Here is a 20664-nt window from a genome sequence, read left to right on the forward strand (position 1 = left end):
TTGAATTTAGTCTTTAAATTTCTATGGTAAAGAAAAAGTTATGCAATGATGATTAAATTTAACTACAGTATATACAGTCAAAACTTGAATATATAAAGTCATTCGCGAATATATAAAGTCAAAACTTGATCATATAAAGTCACTGTCAGAATCTATAAAGTCAAATCTTGAATATATAAAGTCAGCGTCGGAATACAGGCTATAAAGTAAGCGCTGCAATATATAAAGTCAAAACTTCAATATATAAAGTCAGTGTCGGAATATACAAAGTCAGCGCTGGAATATACATCCATTTCCCAACCCGTTGAATCCGACCACAGGGTCACGGGGGGCTGCTGGAGCCAATCCCAGCCAACACTGGGCACAAGGCAGGAACCAATCCTGGGCAGGGCACATGCATCATTTTCAAAACATTAACCGAATAGTGTTTTTTAAATTTATTTTTCTGAATACGTTTGTTAACTTAGTTCAGTTCAGAGTAGTTTCAATCAATAGATTTTGACTTTCACTTTATATAATCAGGAATGACTTTATATATTCCAGCGATGACTTTATATATTCCAGCGATGACTTTATATATTCAACTTTTGACTTTATATATTCACAAAATCAATTTGCCTGTTTGGCACCCCATAGTATGTATGTGTGTGTGTGTGTATTTTATATATATATACTAGCAAAATACCCGCGCTTCGTAGCGGAGAAGTAGTGTGTTGAAGAAGCAATGAAAAGAAAAGGAAACATTTTGAAAATAACGTAACATGATTGTAAATGTAATTGTTTTGTCACTGTTGTGAGTGATGAGTGTTGCTGTCATATATATATATATATATATATATAAATATATATATATATATTTACACACACACACATAAACATATATATATACATATATATACATATACATACATATCTACATATATACACACACAGCTATTTCGTATCAGTGCAATACGCTGCTTGTTAAAACGGATAACTCCCGCTCTGCGTGGATATTATGAACTATCGTATTTGTTCAAGTTCTATTTAAATTTTAAATAGAAGGAATTTTTATTTAGTCGACAGAAATATCTTTGGTAGGAACGGTAAAAACAGACAGGAATATTATTCGTGAATAAATCAACTCAAACCTTAAATAACTTAAAAGAACAAACATTCAAATTTCTTTACTCTTATGTACAGTGGTGTGAAAAACTATTTGCCCCTTCCTGATTTCTTATCTTTTGCATGTTTGTCACACAAAATGTTTCTGATCATCAAACACATTTAACCATTAGTCAAATATAACACAAGTAAACACAAAATGCAGTTTTTAAATGATGGTTTTATTATTTAGGGAGAAAAAATCCAAACCTACATGGCCCTGTGTGAAAAGTAATTGCCCCTTGTTAAAAAATAACCTAACTGTGGTGTATCATACCTGAGTTCAATTTCCGTAGCCACCCCCAGGTTTGATTACTGCCACACCTGTTTCAATCAAGAAATCACTTAAATAGGAGATGCCTGACACAGAGAAGTAGACCAAAAGCACCTCAAAAACTAGACATCATGCCAAGATCCAAAGAAATTCAGGAACAAATGAGAACAGAAGTAATTGAGATCTATCAGTCTGGTAAAGGTTATAAAGCCATTTCTAAAGCTTTGGGACTCCAGTGAACCACAGTGAGAGCCATTATCCACAAATGGCAAAAACATGGAACAGTGGTGAACCTTCCCAGGAGTGGCCGCCAACCAAAATTACCCCAAGAGCGCAGAGACGACTCATCCGAGAGGTCACAAAAGACCCCAGGACAACGTCTAAAGAACTGCAGGCCTCACTTGCCTCAATTAAGGCCATTGTTCACAACTCCACCATAAGAAAGAGACTGGGCAAAAACGGCCTGCATGGCAGATTTCCAAGACGCAAACCACTGTTAAGCAAATGAACATTAGGGCTCGTCTCAATTTTGCTAAGAAACATCTCAATGATTGCCAAGACTTTTGGGAAAATACCTTGTGGACTGATGAGACTAAAGTTGAACTTTTTGGAAGGCAAATGTCCCGTTACATCTGGCGTAAAAGGAACACAGCATTTCAGAAAAAGAACATCATACCAACAGTAAAATATGGTGGTGGTAGTGTGATGGTCTGGGGTTGTTTTGCTGCTTCAGGACCTGGAAGGCTTGCTATGATAGATGGAACCATGAATTCTACTGTCTACCAAAAAATCCTGAAGGAGAATGTCCGGCCATCTGTTCGTCAACTCAAGCTGAAGCGATCTTGGGTGCTGCAACAGGACAATGACCCAAAACACATCAGCAAATCCACCTCTGAATGGCTGAAGAAAAACAAAATGAAGACTTTGGAGTGGCCTAGTCAAAGTCCTGACCTGAATCCAATTGAGATGCTATGGCATGACCTTAAAAAGGCGGTTCATGCTAGAAAACCCTCAAATAAAGCTGAATTACAACAATTCTGCAAAGATGAGTGGGCCAAAATTCCTCCAGAGCGCTGTAAAAGACTCATTGCAAGTTATCGCAAACGCTTGATTGCAGTTATTGCTGCTAAGGGTGGCGCAACCAGTTATTAGGTTCAGGGGGCAATTACTTTTTCACACAGGGCCATGTAGGTTTGGATTTTTTCTCCTAAATAATAAAACCATCATTTAAAAACTGCATTTTGTGTTTACTTGTGTTATATTTGACTAATGGTTAAATGTGTTTGATGATCAGAAACATTTTGTGTGACAAACATGCAAAAGAATAAGAAATCAGGAAGAGGGCAAATAGTTTTTCACACCACTGTAAATTTATATAAAAAATAAACTTAGATTTTAAATATCCCAAAAGATTTTGCTCTCCATAAAAATATATCCTTTCAAAATTATACAAATTCAAATATGAACATGCTGCATAACAAAACCTGGAAATATAAATAAAATGTGTTCCTTTCAGCAATAACAAATCAAATCATTCAGTTGTCTTTGCTCATATGTCATTTTAGAGCTGGACGCCTGGCATCTTTTTTTGGCAACAAGTTCGTTTCTGTTTGGTGTGAGGTTCTGTGTTGTGGAGATTCTCAGGATGGATTGCAGGTGCTCATCAGTGAGGCGACTCCTGTGTGCTGTTTTGTTAGTCTTTATCACTGAGAAGAGCTTCTCACACAGATATGTGCTACCAAACATGCACAAGGTTCGAGCCGCATGTAGACGGACTTTTTTTGTTCTTCAAAGTCACCAAAGCGCCGTGCAAACTCAGTGCGCCAGTTTATCAGCAAAGTGCGATTTGGGAACACCGTAGTGACGACTTGGTTTAACATTACTTGGCAACAGGGAAAGTTGCACTGGTGCATTTGTGTCTCCCATAAAAGCAACTTCACTTGAAATCACTTTGTGATTGTGCACGGTAAAAACGTCCGCTGGTGTCAGATTCTTATTTAATTCTTCTGCTTTCTGTATCTTCTGCATTGCATTCAGGTCTTTCAGCCTCACTGATGAGCACCTGCAATCCATCCTGAGAATCTCCACAACACAGAACTCCCTGATGTTTTGTCTCATAGTGCCGTCTTAGATTAAATTCTGTAATTACAGCCACATTAGCTCCACAAATGAGACACACGGGTTCAGTAAACATATACTCAGCCTCCCATCGGTTTTTAAAGGCTCTATTTTCAGAATCAACTTTTCTCTTCAGCATCGTGTGAGCTAGCTTCGCAATAACTTGCAGCATCATAAGCTAGACTTGATTAACGCGGTAAGTGTTCGGCAAGGCAGCTGAAGCGCTGCATTATGGGATCTGTAGTTTATTGTGTTACCAGCGCTTCATATACCCGGCCATTAATAACAATAATACAGTATATAAAATGATCTCGCGGGCTGGATATAATTACACGCCGGGCCGGATGTGGCCCGCCCTTGAGTTTGACACATATGGACTAAATAGAACTTGAAAAGATATATTTTTCAAATGTGATCGCGCAATTCAGATAGAGTTGACGCGCACTACAGCCTGCATGCCTCAATAAGTCATCCTCCCTCGCTCTTACTTTTTACCGTTCATCTAATGAATACACTGATTATGGCTTTACCAAAACAATCATTGATGGCAATAAAGTATCCATTATTCGAGTATGTAGATCGGGATATATATATACATATATATATATACCCGTATCGCAGCGGAGAAGTAGTGTGTTAAAAAGCTAGAAAAGAAAAGGGAACATTTTAAAAATAACGTAACATGACTGTCAATATACAGTATTTGTTTTGTGAGTGTTACTGAGTGTTGCTGTCATCAAGGATTTGATTATCATTATTTCTTTCAATCAGGTTCGTATTTGTAGGATGTGTTGTGTTCAAGTTACATTCCGTGTTTGTCAATCGTTGTAAAGATGACAGGTTTCATTCATCGATTCGTTTCTTACTGCATCAATAAACAGCTCGTCTTCTTCTTTATCTGAGACCTGACACACTGCATGCACGGGTTTTTTACACTGTCTTCCTTTAGCGGGACATTGACTTTTTCCACCGTGTGCTTTGTTTCCGCAGTAGCAGCATTTATGAATATGCTTGTATGTATCAGACGCTTCATATTTTTTGCTGCCTTTTCAATTGTGTAATTCGGTTTTGTTCAGCTCTTTGGAACTGTTGCTTTTATCTGTGCACTGCGCAGTTCACGTGAGCGCTCGGTGTACATGCATCGAAGTTCCCAGTTGTGCTGGTGCCATCTCGTGCTATGTCCATGGCTGTATTTAATGTTACCTTAGTCCTGGCACTTAAAACTTTCTCTCGCAGTTTCGCTGAGTTTGTGCCAAACACCACCCTGACCATCTCATCTTCCTCTGCATAAGCACAGTCCTTAACCCGTGAATATTTAGTGGGAGTTTGCTATTGGATTGCCGCTGACGGACGGCCTTATATGGGCAGGCACTAAATTACAAACGCCAGCGGCAGCCTGTCTATGAACTTAATTTAAAGTGTAGGTTTACATCGTGCTTTGTTTCAGTAGCAGAAGTCATGAATATGGTAGTATATGTCACTCGCTCGCTTCTTATTGTTTCGCTGCCTTCTCAATTATATAATGCATGTTTTCTTCAGCGCTTTTTAGGTCTTCCTGGTTTTCTATGTACTGCGTGATTACGTGGGGCGTGATGATGTCACACGAAACTCCGCCCCACGGCGTTGAAGCTCATCTCCATTACAGTAAATGGAGAAAAACTGCTTCCAGTTATGACCATTACGCGTAGAATTTCGATATAAAACCTGCCCAACTTTTGTAAGGAAGCTGTAAGGAATGAACCTGCCAAATTTCAGCCTTCCACCCACACGGGAAGTTGGAGAATTAGTGATGAGTGAGTGAGTGAGTGAGTGAGTGAGGGCTTTGCCTTTTATTAGTATAGATATATATATAAACAACACTCATATCAAAGACAAAACAATTACATTAACAATCATGTTACGTTATTTTTAAAATTTTTCCTTTTCTTTTTCATAACTTCTTTAACACACTACTTCTCCGCTGCGAAGCGCGGGTATTCTGCTAGTTATCTCTATATATAATCTTCATTTGGATCTTGATCTTTGTTTGTCCACGAATGAATTAGAAGAAGCACTAGATGGCAGTAGAGAGACAGCTAAAACATAGGCATTGCATTAAGAATCTCCTCCAGGCTTATACTACTGAAGACTGTAGTACGCCAGTCACACCTCAAAACACAGACATTTAAACTAAACAAATTTTTGTGCTTTAAATTAAAAAGAGAGATCTTAATTTATATCTTGATCTTTGTTTGTCTGTGAATTCCATGCATGTGTAGACCACCTTCCAGTTTAGTACGTTGTTGTTACTCACGGATGTCAACAATGTGCCGGGATAACGAAAGGGGTGGTGGACAGTGTTACGCTGGTTAGCTCCTGAGGCCTGGTTAGAGAATGAGATTGCCGAAGATAAAAGGTATGTGCCTACATAACATATGAATGAAAGAAAGACAGTGGGTAAAATGAATGACAACGTAACAGCACGTTCTGGAAATTATTATTGTTAAGTTTGTAGCCGGGGAGTGCTGCGCATCTCACAGTTGTACCGTGGCTTGCTTACATGTCAGTGAAGTGATCCCTATTTATGTTTTAAATAGCCTGAATACCTATGTGTCCCCCTTTTATAACCATTGCTCCGTGTATATTGCCTTACTCTTTGGATTGCCACAAAGCAACCGTGAAAATGAGATGGACTGTGAATGGACAGAAGCAGAAATGCTCCTACACCACCACATAATTACGATTTGGACAGTGATTCCGAGTAGGCCGTTCCTATCGAATCAATATCTAAGGGTTTTCTTTTGTAATTTTGTTTCCCTTATAAAAATTATAATGCTGTGCGACGAAGGGCCCAGTTCACGACTGGCAGCCGCGTTTAAACAGGGAGCCCTTCACAGACAACTTTAACACGTGCATGTATGTATGTATGCGTGTGTGTGTGTGTAGCATATCTGGAATTACACTTAAGAAACCCCTTAATTTCTGAATCTCCATTCTCAGCTATAGTCAAAAGTTCTCTGTCTCATATGAAACTATTGCATACATCACAAAAAACACAAAACACTCAGTAAAACCCGGTATGTGGACGCCAGCCGCTTGTCTTGTTTTCTAATGTGGCTGCCCGGCTTCTTTCCCAAACCAACCACCTCAAGTTTTACTGTGAACGTAGTCAGAACAAGATTGCAAGAGTTGTTCACCAAGAATATCCTATTTCATAACCAGATCAAAAACACTTAAGACAAAAATCTACACCACAATTAAGAAAGGAGCTGTCACCATAAGAACAACACTTGAAAGAAGCTTGAAGTTTACATGATCAGCCATCGCAAAAAAATAAATAAAAGCAAAACTCTGTCTGAATGGTGAACATTCACTTCTTATAAAAACACTGGGACTGGAAGGAAAGCTGCTGCTGCCACAAACTTCTAGACTCAGAAGTTCTCTTTGACAAGACCACTTGAAAAAGCACTACGACTGGAAGGCAAGCTGTCATCACTAAATTAAAATCTCATAAAAGCATTCTGCTATAATGGCGTGGTGCCACACAAAAATCCAAATCTGAAAAAGCACTTTAATCTGAAGTATACAAAATCTTGGACAGAAGGATTCCAGTTGCTTTGCTGTTGAGGTGGTCCTGACTTTTTTTTAGCAACCATGAGTACACCCTAGCAACTCAAACTTGTGACACTCTTAAAATTTAAATGAAGAAACATTCCTGAGGAAAACATAAAAATACAATTTTATGAAAATAAAGTGAAAATCTCCTTTGTAACAGAAAATCTAATAAAGTAAAAGTATGTATATGAAAGCAAAGTAAAAACAGAATAGTTTTCGGAAACCATATTGGAATCTGAGAAATCCATTCTCTCAAGTAATTATTTTCTAATAATCGTCATCAAATTTTGACAGCTTTACTGCAGTTATCTATTTGCTAATCATTCTGCATAATCTGTATTTAATGAATGGATAGAAACAGTTTCCACAGCCAGTGTCTAAAATCAATAAAGTTGTTACCCTTCCACTTTCTTCATGAACGTGATTATGTTTTGCCTTTGAGCTTAGGCATTCTCGTTATTTTAAGTTTCCACAGCACAAGTCTCTTGTTCCTTGGAAGTCTCCTTCTAGACATGATCACCATTTTATGAACTCACCTGATTTATCCCTAGGTGTGACGGCATTGCACTGCAGACTCGTGCACACACTCATACACACTCATATCAGTCCAAATTGGAGCCAACAGCCAACCATACGTGCACAATTTCAGAACTGGAAGGAAAACCAGAATATCTGAGAAAAATGTGCACACTTGGGAAGAACATGCAAGCTCTGCACAGACAGCAGCTAGACAGTGGTGCCAGCCTACTGCTCTATTGTGCTACCCTTGGGCTATCCAAGAGATCTCATATGCCATACAACTTGGATGCTGACTGAAAACTCGACTTTTTTGTATTTTAAATATACCGTACCCCTGACCAACCCCAAATTTGGCTAAGGGATTTCCAAAACTATTTTGGGCAGTCATTAAATCAACTGCACAACAGGCCAACATACTGTACATGGTGTCAGTTCCCAGCCTAGATCCTATCAATGCATATTTTGCCTGGTCTTTCAGTGTTCATGTGGATTTTATCCTGTGCAATACATCGTCCTACAATCATGTTACATTGTTTGCCGATTCTAACTGGCCCAGGGGGTCTGTGTACCTGAATGGGCTTCATGGTGGACAGGCAACCAGTGTTAGTTACTGCCTTGCATCTGATAGTCCCTAGGATGGTTATGGCTTCACACAATGAAGTAATGGAACAATTAGCTCATTTGTACCTTCGGCTTATACTTTTAAACTGTATATGCTGACTTACTATTTAAGACATGTTCAGGATCGGTGTTCCCCTCATGTTTATCATGAGTCATCTTGAACTTCTTGACATTGTGTTTTGTAAAACACCTTCAGATTGTGCTCTCTGTGAAAGTCACTATAGAAAATATATATTGTTTCAATTTAGAATTATTCAATTAAGAATAATGAAAGCTTAAGTTCTTACCAAAACCAATTGCAGTAGGACTGTTCTGTACTATGTAATGGATTACCTGCCTTAATGTAATAAGACTGCTTTTGTAATGTTTGTTTTCCAGCACTGTTCATTTTCTGGTTTTATTTTATTTCTGAGAAAGTACATTTTTCATAGTTCTTTTGGTAACTAGTCATATAAGCATACCCTCAGTTTCATAGCACTCAGTATTTCACAGCACTTTTTCAGAAGGCTGTTTATGCTCTCGAGAGTTATAAATGATGTGTCCCTTGCTCCTCCTGGTGGATTAACTGTTAAACCGGAGAAAAGGCAACCTGATTTTTTTGTTCTTTTTTTTAATTACGTGCTTTTTCACTGAAAAGCTTTCCTTAATAATTGAGAAATGTGGCAACCCCATAATACAGGTACAGAAATTAACCTCTTTGCAGCTATAACAGATAAACAATAAAATCTGCAAAGACACAAATGCATAGAGTATTTGGTCATTTGTGTCTTTTAATTATGAAAACTTCCTATTAAAGAGTTAATTCTTTTGAAAATGTTCAGGAGCAACTGAATCAGATGGTGCCACACAGTATGAAGTACATTTACAAAACAAAAAGAAATTAATCTAAAATAAACAAACCAATGGCATATTTAGTTCTTTTAAAGACAACTAAGAGCGAGCAATGGTAGTGTCAAGAAAAAAGTGGCAGTAGGCTACACAATCAAAGAGAACAGAAGGAAATCCAGGGTACCTGTTCACACTCCATGTTTCAAGATGTTTGCCAAGCTCTTTCTACATTTAACAGACTTGGCATCCACCTTACCTTTTTTTCTGCAATAGCCATAAAATGGGGAGGGTTATGTTAGGAAGGGACAAATTTTGCCAAATCAATATGCGGACAATACAAATTTCTATAACGGATCAGTTGAGCCCCGGGTTAACAACGACCACCACCAGTACTGTTAGCCAACAGAGTGCTGGCAGAAATTGGGCTACTGTTGACCGCAGAAATTGGGCTACTGTTGACCAAAGAAGAAGAAGAAGAGGGGGGAGACGTGTCTGGAGGCAGGAGGAGAGGAGGAGAGTAAAGAGAGTGGAACTGAGGGTAGGAACTTTGAATGTTGGCAGTATGACTAGTAAGGGGAGATAGGTAGCAGATAAGATGGAGAGAAGGAAGGTTGCTATATTGTGCGTGCAACAGACTAAATGGAAGGGGAGTAAGGCCAGGTAGATCAGACATGGATTCAAATTGTTCTATCATGTTGTGGATGGGAGGAGAAATGTTATTCTGAAGGAACAGTATGTCAAGAGTGTTTTGGAAGTGAAACGTGTGTCAGGCAGAGTAATGATTATGAAGCTGGAAATTGGAGGTGTGATGATGAATGTTGTTAGTGCATATGCACCGCAAGTTGGGTGTGCAATGGGTGAGAAAGAAGATTTTTGGAGTGAGTTGGATGAAGTGATGAACAGTGTACCCAAGGGACAGAAAGTGATGATTGGAGCGGATTTCAATGGGCATGTTGGTGAAGGGAACAGAAGAGATGAGGAGGTGATGGGTAGGTATGGTGTCAAGGAGAGGAATGAAGAAGGTCAGAGGATAGTGGAGTTTGCCAAAACGATGGACATGGCTGTGGTGAATACGTATTTTAAGAAGAGGGAGGAACATAGGGTTACATACAAGAGTGGAGAAAGATGCACACAGGTAGATTACATCCTATGCAGAAGAGTTGATCTGAAGGAGATTGAAGACTGCAAAGTGGTGGCAGGGGAAAGTGTAGTTAAGCAGCATAGGAAGGTGGTCTGTAGGATGACGTTGGAGATCAAGAAGAAGAGTAAGAGAGTGAGGACAGAGACAAGGATCAAATGATGGAAGTCGAAACAGGAAAACAGTGGCAGTGAAGAGTTACCAGACAGCTGGGAAACTACAGAAGATGTAGTAAGGGTGACATCTGGAAAGAGGAAGGAGGAAAAGGAAACCTGGTGGTGGAATGAGGAAATACAGGAGAGTATACAGAGGAAGAGGATGGCAAAAAAAAAAGTGGGATAGTCAGAGAGATGCAGAAAGTAGACAAAACTCAAATTAAGCATTGACTGCTTTGCAGGACTATATAGCTTTTTTGTAGAATGTAGAGCTTGTTATTAACTTGCAGATGATATTCTTCAGTTTTGGAAATTTTGTGTTTGTAATTTTAAACTGTCACGTACAATATTATGTAGTACGGTACATTGGATGATTTATCAATTTCAAATTTTAAACATTATGTTTTGCCAAATAAAATTGCGCTAGGACTCTCTGCCTCAATATATCATAACAGTACCTCAAACTTGATCTATACACACTGATAAACACAGCAAATTACCCTAGTAATGATTTTTAAATAAAAGAGGTAACATTTTATTTGTTTTTTCTTTTTCTTCCAGGGAGGTTCAATTCAGAACAGAAAATCAAAGAGATGCCTGGAGCTACAGGAAAACACAGACAATGAGTTTGGGGTCCAACTTGTACTTCAAAAATGCTCAGGCCAGCAATGGACTATTACAAACATTGTAAACGGACCCTCATTATGAGACTGTTTCCTAGCTCTTCTTCTCTGAGGATGCACCATGTGCAAGAGGGAGAATCAAAATGAAGAGTTTCTGTGTGATCACACTTTAAGATAATGACCGCAACTCCAGATGAGTCAGACGAGTGATGTTTATCATTCTACTTTCCTGAGCACTACAGAAACTTCATTCATGCTCTAAACATTTTGTAGTGTGTGCTTAAATGTTAGTTTTTCTAATGTTAAATATGGCATAAGAACAGAGAAAATGTGGGTACCTGGGAAAAAAAATCTGGGTGGAGTATGCATCAAACTTTGATGTGATTGAGAAGGGTGAGGACAGTTTTGGGATTCCCCTCTCCTTGATTCATTCTGTACTTGATCCCTGTTTGCTACTGTGTAGCAAACAGCTGCAATGTGTTCTGCTTTCCTTCTGTTTCCTTTTTTCTAGTGTCTCAGGTTTGTAGAATATGTTTGTCATAAAACAAATGATTTAATTTCTAGTCAGTGATGATGTTGCAGAATGTGCTGGAATCAAATTTTAGAGTATTTTCTAAATTAAAAATGGATCAAATGATAATATTTATAAACTCTGACAATAAAAATATGTTTGTGTCCTTTCTTAAATAATCCAATGCTCACCTCCACTTCATGATTTTCATGGATAGATTATATAATGTGCCAAGGCTTGGACATTATCCAGTTTGGCCACCAAAAGAATTGCAGATGATGTTATCCTCAGTCTCATCAGACTGTGCCCTTCAGCTTGCTCTGAAATGGTCAGTTTTTGAGGGTGATGTGGATCCAAACCTGAGGTCATGGTCATCTCCCATTAAACAGTGGCTTTTTTTCTCAAATCTTTGTACAGTATATATATATCATCCGAACTTCAAGCAAAGGTAGTGCAGTTGCCCCAGTTGGAAGAGTTCAAGTAACTTAACCCTAACCCTAACCCTAACCCTTGGAAGTGATCACAAGACTTTACTAACTTTGTACTGGACCATGGTGGCAAAAAAGGAGGTAAGTCCTCAGACAAAGCTTTTGATTTACTGGTCAGTCGATATCCCCATTCTCACCGAGACTGAAAGAATAATATCACGGGTAAAACTGTTTACAATAAAGTTCCCAAGTTAGGTTGCTGGTCTATAAGTTGGTTTTAAGCATCTAGAGAAACCGATTTGATTTGGGCAGGTTGTTAGGACCTCTGTTTCTTCTCATAGGATTTGCACAGGGTATAGGCCACTGGTTAAAGCCCCAGGACAAGCTTAAGGGCTTAATTCTCTCATCTAGCCTGGGATGTGCCAGAACGTTCTGTTAGAAGACGTTGCCAAGGATATTGTTGCCTGAACAGCAAAGTTCAGTTTGCTGCCATTTTCCTCTATATGATAAGCAGAGAGAGAATGATGAAATGATGAGAACTGACCTAACCTGCACATCTTTGGGAGGGAAACTGCACAGATAGAGAGAACATGTGCACAATTCAAATAGAGAGCAACTTGCCATGGTATCGGGGGGGTTTTGGGCTAATCACTGCACCACCATGCTGTCCAAAATCAAAAAATATTTATTGAAAATCATTAACATTCATGATTCACAGTCATTCACTTCAGTATCTTGCATGAAGGGGATCCTTTACCTTTATTAATGCTGATCTGTGAAATGAACAAAAGTGTTCTTCACAGCAAGTTTGTTAAGTTTGCTGGTGAAATTGTTCAAATATTTATTTTCCTGATAACTTACTGTGCAGCCGGCATTAGACACACTTTTTTTCCCCAGCAACCCATGATGCTTTGTAAGATATCATAGCTTTAGCAACCAATGTTTGATGGGACAGCCCCCTGAGCATATAGCACTACTCTTAGTATAATAATATAATATATATATATATAATTATATAACAGATATAATAGTATATACAGTAATATATATAATAGTATATAATAGATATATAATAGATCACCCGCTGTCCTGGATGAAGTTCTACCAGTATGGATTTAATAAGAACTGTGCTACTCGTGTGTTAAAAATTACCATATATACTCATGTTTAAGGTCTTCCACAGATAAGTTGGGGCTTGATTTTAACATACAGCTTATATATACATATAAATTACATATAATCAGTATTTTATAATGTCGGTTTTATAAGTTGAATGTGGAAAACTCACACTACTGGTCCAACAGATTATGATTTGCTAGCGCCCACCTGAGAGAGTAACCATGGAGCACACTGCCATTTTTCTATGTATTGTCTTTACGCGACCACACGGTAATACCCAAACCATTCTGAAGCGACGTTTGCACTGTTTTGTGTTTTCTGTATCTCACACCCTCATACAACTTTATCATAAGTGCATCCCTTATCTGCGATGGAGCGTTTGATCAGAAGAAAATATGAAGCTGGTTTTAAATTAAAAGTCGTTTAAGTGGCAAAAGAAATTGGTAACTGTGCTGCTGCAACAAATTTCAATGTGTCTGAGAAACTGAAGGAAGCAAGAAGATGTAATAAAAAAAAATTAAGTGTCTCATTTTTGAACGGGTATATAAGTCTGAGTCTGATTTTATGATCGATTTTTCGGGTTTCAAAACCTGACTTATACATATGTATATATGGTAATGCAAAACTTTTGAAAATACTTCAACACAAAACACACATAAAGAAGAAGACTGGAAAGGTGTCGGTGTATTTGTGTCTTTAGAACATTAGAGCAATCTAGACAAGAACAGGCCATTCAGCCCAACAAAGCTCACCAGTCCTATCCACTTAACTCTTCTAAAATAACATCAAGTTGAGTTTTAAAAATCCCTAAAGTCCTACTGTCTACCACACTACTTGGTAATTTATTCCATGAGTCTATAGTTCTCCATGTAAAGAAAAACTTCCCAACATTTGAATGAAATTTACCCGTAACAAGTTTGTCCCTGTGTTCTTGATGAACTTATTTTAAAATAACAGTCTCGATCCACTGTACTAATTTCCTTCATAATTTTGAATACTTAAGTCATGTCTCGTCTTAATCTTCTTTTGCTTAAACTGAAAAGGCTCAGCTCTTTTAATCTTTCTTCACAATTCATCACCTATAGCCCTGGAATCAGCCTAGTCGCTCTTTTCAGTTTGAGAGAGGTGAGTGAATTCATGCTTCCTGCTCCTGTTGCCATATTCTGCAAGAAATTTCACTGCTCAGATATTTATTTCTATTAATTATATTTCACAGTGCATGGCTGCCTCACAGTTCCATTCATTATTTAGCCAAATTATTCAGTTTACTTTCTCCTTTTTTCTTGACTTCCATGCATTTCACCAAATTGGGAAAAGTTCCCAGACATTTCTCAGAATTTGACAAACTCGAGGTGAAGCAAATCCAACACTGTTCGCTAATCACTAATACTTTCATAACTTTTTCTATGAATGCAGAAAAGGTTTGGACTACATTTCATTAGAACTGCCCATAGTGGTTGACAATAAGACTCGGTTAATTATATTTATTATGCACTATATATTTGAAAGCACCACTATTGGAAAAAGAGGGCAACCTAATAATGACCATCTTGAATCTCAAAAGACACTTCTGCAAAACCTCTACCCAGAAAACAATTTTAATGTTATTGCTGTGTTATCGAAAGGTTACATCTAGGTTACCAGACCACTACTTACCAATGTTAAAATGGATCTTTTTTTTTTTATCCGTTTCCAGAATGTTATTTGGGATGTTATTGAATAATCAATTGAGAATCTTTTAACAGCTTACCATGAACATGCTTAGGGGCTGCTAGGTTTCTGGAGTTATAAGTTGGTCTTTTCTCCTAAGACTACAGGGACAAGCTCAAAAGCCTTAGGATTCTTAGCTGGAGGCGGCAGAGCAGGGGCCTCATGTATAAACGGTGCGTACGCACAGAAATGTTGCGTAAGAACTTTTCCACGTTCAAATCGCAATGTATAAAACCTACACTTGGCGTAAAGCCACGCACTTTTCCACGGTACCTCGTGCCTTGTCGTACGCAAGTTCTCCGCTCGGTTTTGCAAACTGGCGGCACCCAGCGTCAAAGCAATGGTACTGTTCTTGTGTGATTACTCATTATTTTCATGACGCGGCTTTATAAATACACTGAAACTAACCGCATATTGTTTATTAGTGTAATGCATCTGATTGTAATTAACTCATAACAATATAATGGTTCAGGGAACAGCCATAGTATTCCAAATACCATAACTGCTTTAGCGTTGTTACTCTCACTTCTCCTTCTTCTTCTTCTTCTTTCAGCTCCTCCCGTTAGGAGTTGCCACAGCGGATCATCTTTTTCCATATTACTCTCAATTCACGACTCGGAGTATTTATATCACTGTATCTGAGTGTGAATCACAGCAGCAGCTGATCGGAAAGAGAATTATCGGTATACAGCTTCAAGGACACGCTGTCTCAGCCACTGCAAAACGTTTTAAAGCCTTTCCTGTACAGACCTCGCGGCTCAGAAACAGTTTCATCCCAAGAACTTTAAATGCACTCAATCAATTGCTCCTTGTAGAACGGTTTGTACTTATAAGTACAATCACCCCACTGTAAACTTGCACTACAGTTATAATATCTCACAACCTGGGCCACTTTATAAAGCGCGTATTTACATATGATGACGATATCGTTTTTAAGATGAAATGCAGCAAAATATGTTTATTATATTATACAGATAAAACTTTAACTTCATTTAAATAATCTATATTCTTCACTGGGAGTGTCGTGAAGGATAGAATAATTAAACATGTACTACGAAGATATTTCAATGTTCTTTAAACGTTTTGAAGAATCGCCGCTAAGCTTACAGATGGCTTAACGTCTATTACAGAGCTGATTGTGTGGCGATCGGTTACTTGGGAAAGAAAAGCAAGGACTCTTGGGCGCTACGCAATATATATTGAATATAAAACAGAAAGAGAAAATAACAACACAGCTAAAAGCATGCGACAAATTTCGACAATAAATTATTTCATCGAAGTGAAACACATGTTTAATAACGTGCTTTAACTCCTATCATCATGAAAATGACATCACGTATACATCTCAGTATTTTAGTTATTCAGAGAGCTGTAATATCACAAATGTAATGGACTCTGTGTCCAGTTGGAGGAAGAGAGCCAGTTTAAGAAGCATGAAGTGATTCACACACATAGAGCACATACGAGTAGAAGATCAAATACAAAACAAAGCATTTAACGTGCTACTTTAATTACGATGTGATTTGAGAAACTGGTTAATTAAATGATTTTAAGATGAAGTTTATAATGTTCTACTTTAATGACAAAATAAACTACGTGATTAAAGTGGAAATGTCGAGATTGAAGTGGACATTTCGTGCTTTTTCCCCACTGTGTGCCTTTTTTTATCTGTACCCTAATAAACTTTCATATGACACTCAGACAGTGGGCTTACAACTCTTCTTTTCACGGCAACTTTGATATGTGACTTCTTTTTTATTTCCGGCACTGTGCGATTTTGTGAATGTGAGCTTTCAAGTTTCTCCAACACACTATGTCACTCGATCAACTTCATTTTGTTGATTATACCACGGTTTATTTGAACAAATAGTATGTTTTTCCTTTGCCTCCACTTGGTATTCGCTGAAATTCTTATATTTTCCCCGTGCTTTTCCCATTGTCTTTTCACAGAAGGCTGCGCTTAAGGGCGATTTATATTGATTTGCATATTCAAATAGGCGTAATTCTGGGAGGATTTGGGGCGTTACATAATGCGCGTGCACGAGCGTTAGTTTTCACGCTGATCGGGATTTATGTAACGGAAGAACGTGGAAGTTGGAGTACGCACAGATTCCTGCATCTGGATTTTTCTGTGCGTAAGCACATTTCGGCTTTTGTACTTACGCCATGTTATAGTGCGAGTTCTACGCATGGCGTTATACATGAGGCCCCAGGTGAGTTTAGAACTGTCTTTAATAAAAGACCAGTAATATTGAAATTCTAAACACCTAAATGCTTTCATTTTTTTATTTGGCTTAACTTTTATTCATCTTCTTTTGGGTTCATTAGCTACAACTGCTTGAAAATTTTTGATCTAAGTTTCTTCATTCATACCTAAACAAAAACATCAAAAACCTTAATGTAATATAAAAAATGAAAAAACACAAAATTGTATATCCCATTATTTGTAAAACAGATAAAACTAACATCTCAACTGATATTAATAAAATAAGAACAGTCATTAATGAGTATAGTAATTTAAATACAAGGTATGCTTCTGACTTCTTAACCCGTGTTAGGTTATCCAGTAAGCAACAGGTATTCAAAGCTAATGTTACTGTTATGTTAGACATTTGCTAAGACTCAATATGCTCCTATAAATCTCTCAACGTCATGGTAATGGAAGTCATTTTAAGTGTTTGCTTCTCTCTTACAAGCAGTCTGCCCCCTGATAGGATGCTACTTTCTTCCAGATCCATGTACGAAATGGAAGACCAGCTCTGAAGAATACGTCTTTGAATTGTATTAAATCTGACAAGACAGAAGCAGTCAACTTGGTGCTGAAGATTTACTAAGGTTTTGTGTGCTTTTAAGTTGCTTTGAAAGTGTTCTCATAAAATGTGTATTGGATAAGATGCAACTTAGTGCCCAGATCACAGAAAAAGAAAGGACAAATAGACAGAGCCTTGGACAATATTTATATCTATCTATATCTTGTGACATGTGGGTCATAGACTTGCACAAGAGAGGAGGAGGCCCCTCAGAAAAAGGCAGCTTTTTGTTGTCAAGACAGGAACATTATTAAAGTATTTACCAAAACTCAAACACACACAGCATGCAAGCAGGGGCAATGATGCCATCCTGCATCCGCTCCCTTCTCAGATCAAAAGAACAGATAGCCTTACTGCACAAGCAAGGACACAGAAAGTGTGCACAGGGCCAGGTTGGCAGCCAGTTTTAAATGTTCCCTGCATCAACCAGTGAGCAACAGACATGCTACATGGGAAGTGTGCAAACTTGCAGTTGCATCAGCAACAGACAACCAGTCTCTGCCTGCGTTAACCGAATGTCAGTACACAATGCCAAAAATTAAAATCATACAATTCAACACGTTAAAAACATTTTAGACTACAGTTTAAAAGACCCATCTCTTTTGTATACAAATGTTGGAGTTGTCGAGGTCTCATAAATCTCACATACCCCCCTCAGCTTTGTTCACACTGGTGTGAACAAAGTGACAGTCCAAGCCAGGCTTGGCTTGACCCGAGAGGACGTCAGCTTTGACGTATGGTGAAAAGGGACAATGGTGAACATCAGAATCGAATGGCTGTGTGCTAATAAACCACCACATGAGCTGGGAATTTATATTCTTCTGCTTGTATTGTCACCGGGACGGAGCATCATCAGTCACCAGGGTAAACTGCCTACCCCACAGGTAGTAGCAGAACGCCTCCATCACCCACTTGATACCCAAACATTCTTTCTCGACGGTCGAGTAATTACGCTCCCTGGAAAGCAACTTCCTGCTCAGAAATGTTATGGGATGTGCCTCCCCATCGAAACTATAACCCCCAAACCAAACGCACTTGCATTACTCTATAGAATGAACTCCTTAGAAAAGTCTAGATTCCACAGAACTGGGAACGAAGATAAAGCGGACTTTGCCACTACCCTCTTCACGAGATCTAGGGTGGAAATATATGAGGCTTGCCCGAGCCTGTCCAGTAAGTCATCAGTATGCGGCATCAGGTACACATCAAATTTGGAAACCTTATTCAAGCATCGAAAATCTATACAAAACTAAATGGAGCCATCAGAATTTGGGACCAGAACAATTGGGCTGCACCAGTCACTTTTAGTCTTGCGAATCACACCCAAATTGTGCATCTGCTTCACCTCCTCGCGTAGCACAGCCCTTGTTGCTTGTGGAATATGATATAGAGGCAGCTGTACCTTAACACCAGGCTTAGTCACAATCTTGTGTCCAGCAATTTCTGTCCGGCCAGGTAGGAATGAAAAATAATTAGAATTCTTTCCAATGAGGAAAAGTAACTCAGCCTTCTGTCTGTCAAATCATCACCAATAGCAACCTCAGTCTGAAAGACTGCCACAGTCATGGCCAACCCTTTCATTTAGGGTTGTGCTATTCTTTCAAAAGATTGATGTATAAGATTTGCACAGGCTTGCACAGGCTGGGAATCCTAACTTGATAGTTGACAGAGCTCATGTCTTCCTCAACTACCATAGGACCCGGCCATTTTTCCAGAAACTTAGATGGGTCGAACAGGATCAAAACAAATTGAATTTACAAAGTTTTTCTATCATAATTACACTTCAGGACCTTCTATTCATGTTACTGATGCTCCACAGCGACAGAGGAAAATTTTGAAATGTGTTTTTGGAGGGAAGCGACCTGATTGACAAATTTCACCCTATCAGTGTCAGGGTGAACCCTGTCCATTGTTCTCGAAAAGTGTCTCCCTTCCACCCCTCGTGGCCTCCTGCCAAATAACATTTCAAATGGACTTAAGCCGCTAGATGCTGGAGGAGCTTCCAAAACAGCAAACAGGAGAAAGGGCAACACTCCCAACTAGGGAGATTGAAGGTGTATGCGTCTGCTGCACAGCGCCCTCCCACTGTCCCAGAAACTCAAGTGAGGCATCATCCCCCTCCTAACAGGCCAAATCAGGTTCAGTCTTCAAGCTGTCTTCCTGGCCAACCTTGTCAGATGCAAGCCTCTCTCTTTGTACTGAAGAAAGAGACGTTTGCAAGTGGCCAAGACCCGGGGGAATAGGGCATTCCTCCTCCCAAACAAGAAAGGCCAGGGTGAAGAGTCCAATACAGCAGTCCAAACTTTGAACTTTCTTCCCTTATATTTCAATGGAAGTAGTAAAGTCTCATACTCTAACATCTTCATGAACACAGCGAATGTTTATATACTCAATGCTTGTGCAGGGCATCGGGCGGAACACATTGCGTCAGATGATGCAGAGATCACTGCCAGAGTCTAAAAGGGCCAGAACCTCAAACCCGGCTAAGCCAACCGTTTTCCAAGAACTTGGCCTAAGAGCAGCAGACCTCAGTCAAGCTGCTCTCCAGGGAGACAACACTCCCTGGCCAGACGTCCAGGCTGGTCACATCGAAAGCATCTGTGGTCGGTCCCAGCAGCGTCATTTCCCTGACAGCGTCTTCGTCTTGGGGAGTTGGTCGGAAGGTCCTCCACAGTGGCATGGGGACACATCGGTTATACAAGAGTAGGAGCTAAACCTGGGTAGCCCTTCTGCCTCCATGTGGCTTGGGCCCCTTCCAATCTTTGGGTCAAATCCAGCAGCAAGTGGACATCACTTTAGAGCATCTCATCACAGAGGTCATCACTTACCACAGGCAAGACTATGTCAATAGCAAGCTTTTCCACAATGCTCTCAAAGGTGTCCCCTAAGTCCTGCACATATCTCTACATAGAGTGGTCTGGATTAGCCACAGCCAAAACTTACACCCCTTAGCAAAGGGTCTCAGAACCCTACAGAGGAGGATTTATCTCAGGAGAAAGATTTTGCATGATCTGTAGGGCATCCCCGGGCAAAAAAGGGTCCAAGATAGCCGCCCAGCCTCTCCTGTCTCAGC

The 20664-nt window shown here is 39.2% G+C and overlaps 1 protein-coding gene across 1 annotated transcript in view; it reads left to right on the forward strand.

The window, feature by feature from the left end:
- LOC120527094 (polypeptide N-acetylgalactosaminyltransferase 18) overlaps positions 1 to 11689 on the forward strand; it is a 776032-nt gene extending 764343 nt beyond the window's left edge. Inside the window, exon 11 of the mRNA XM_039750177.1 lies at positions 10952 to 11689. Coding sequence (XP_039606111.1) covers positions 10952 to 11098 — 147 coding nt within the window. The 3' untranslated portion in view covers positions 11099 to 11689. The remainder of the gene's footprint in view (positions 1 to 10951) is intronic.
- The last annotated feature ends 8975 nt before the right edge of the window (positions 11690 to 20664 follow it).

This window comes from Polypterus senegalus, chromosome 1 (genome assembly GCF_016835505.1).
Source record: "Polypterus senegalus isolate Bchr_013 chromosome 1, ASM1683550v1, whole genome shotgun sequence".
Lineage (NCBI taxonomy): Eukaryota > Metazoa > Chordata > Cladistia > Polypteriformes > Polypteridae > Polypterus > Polypterus senegalus.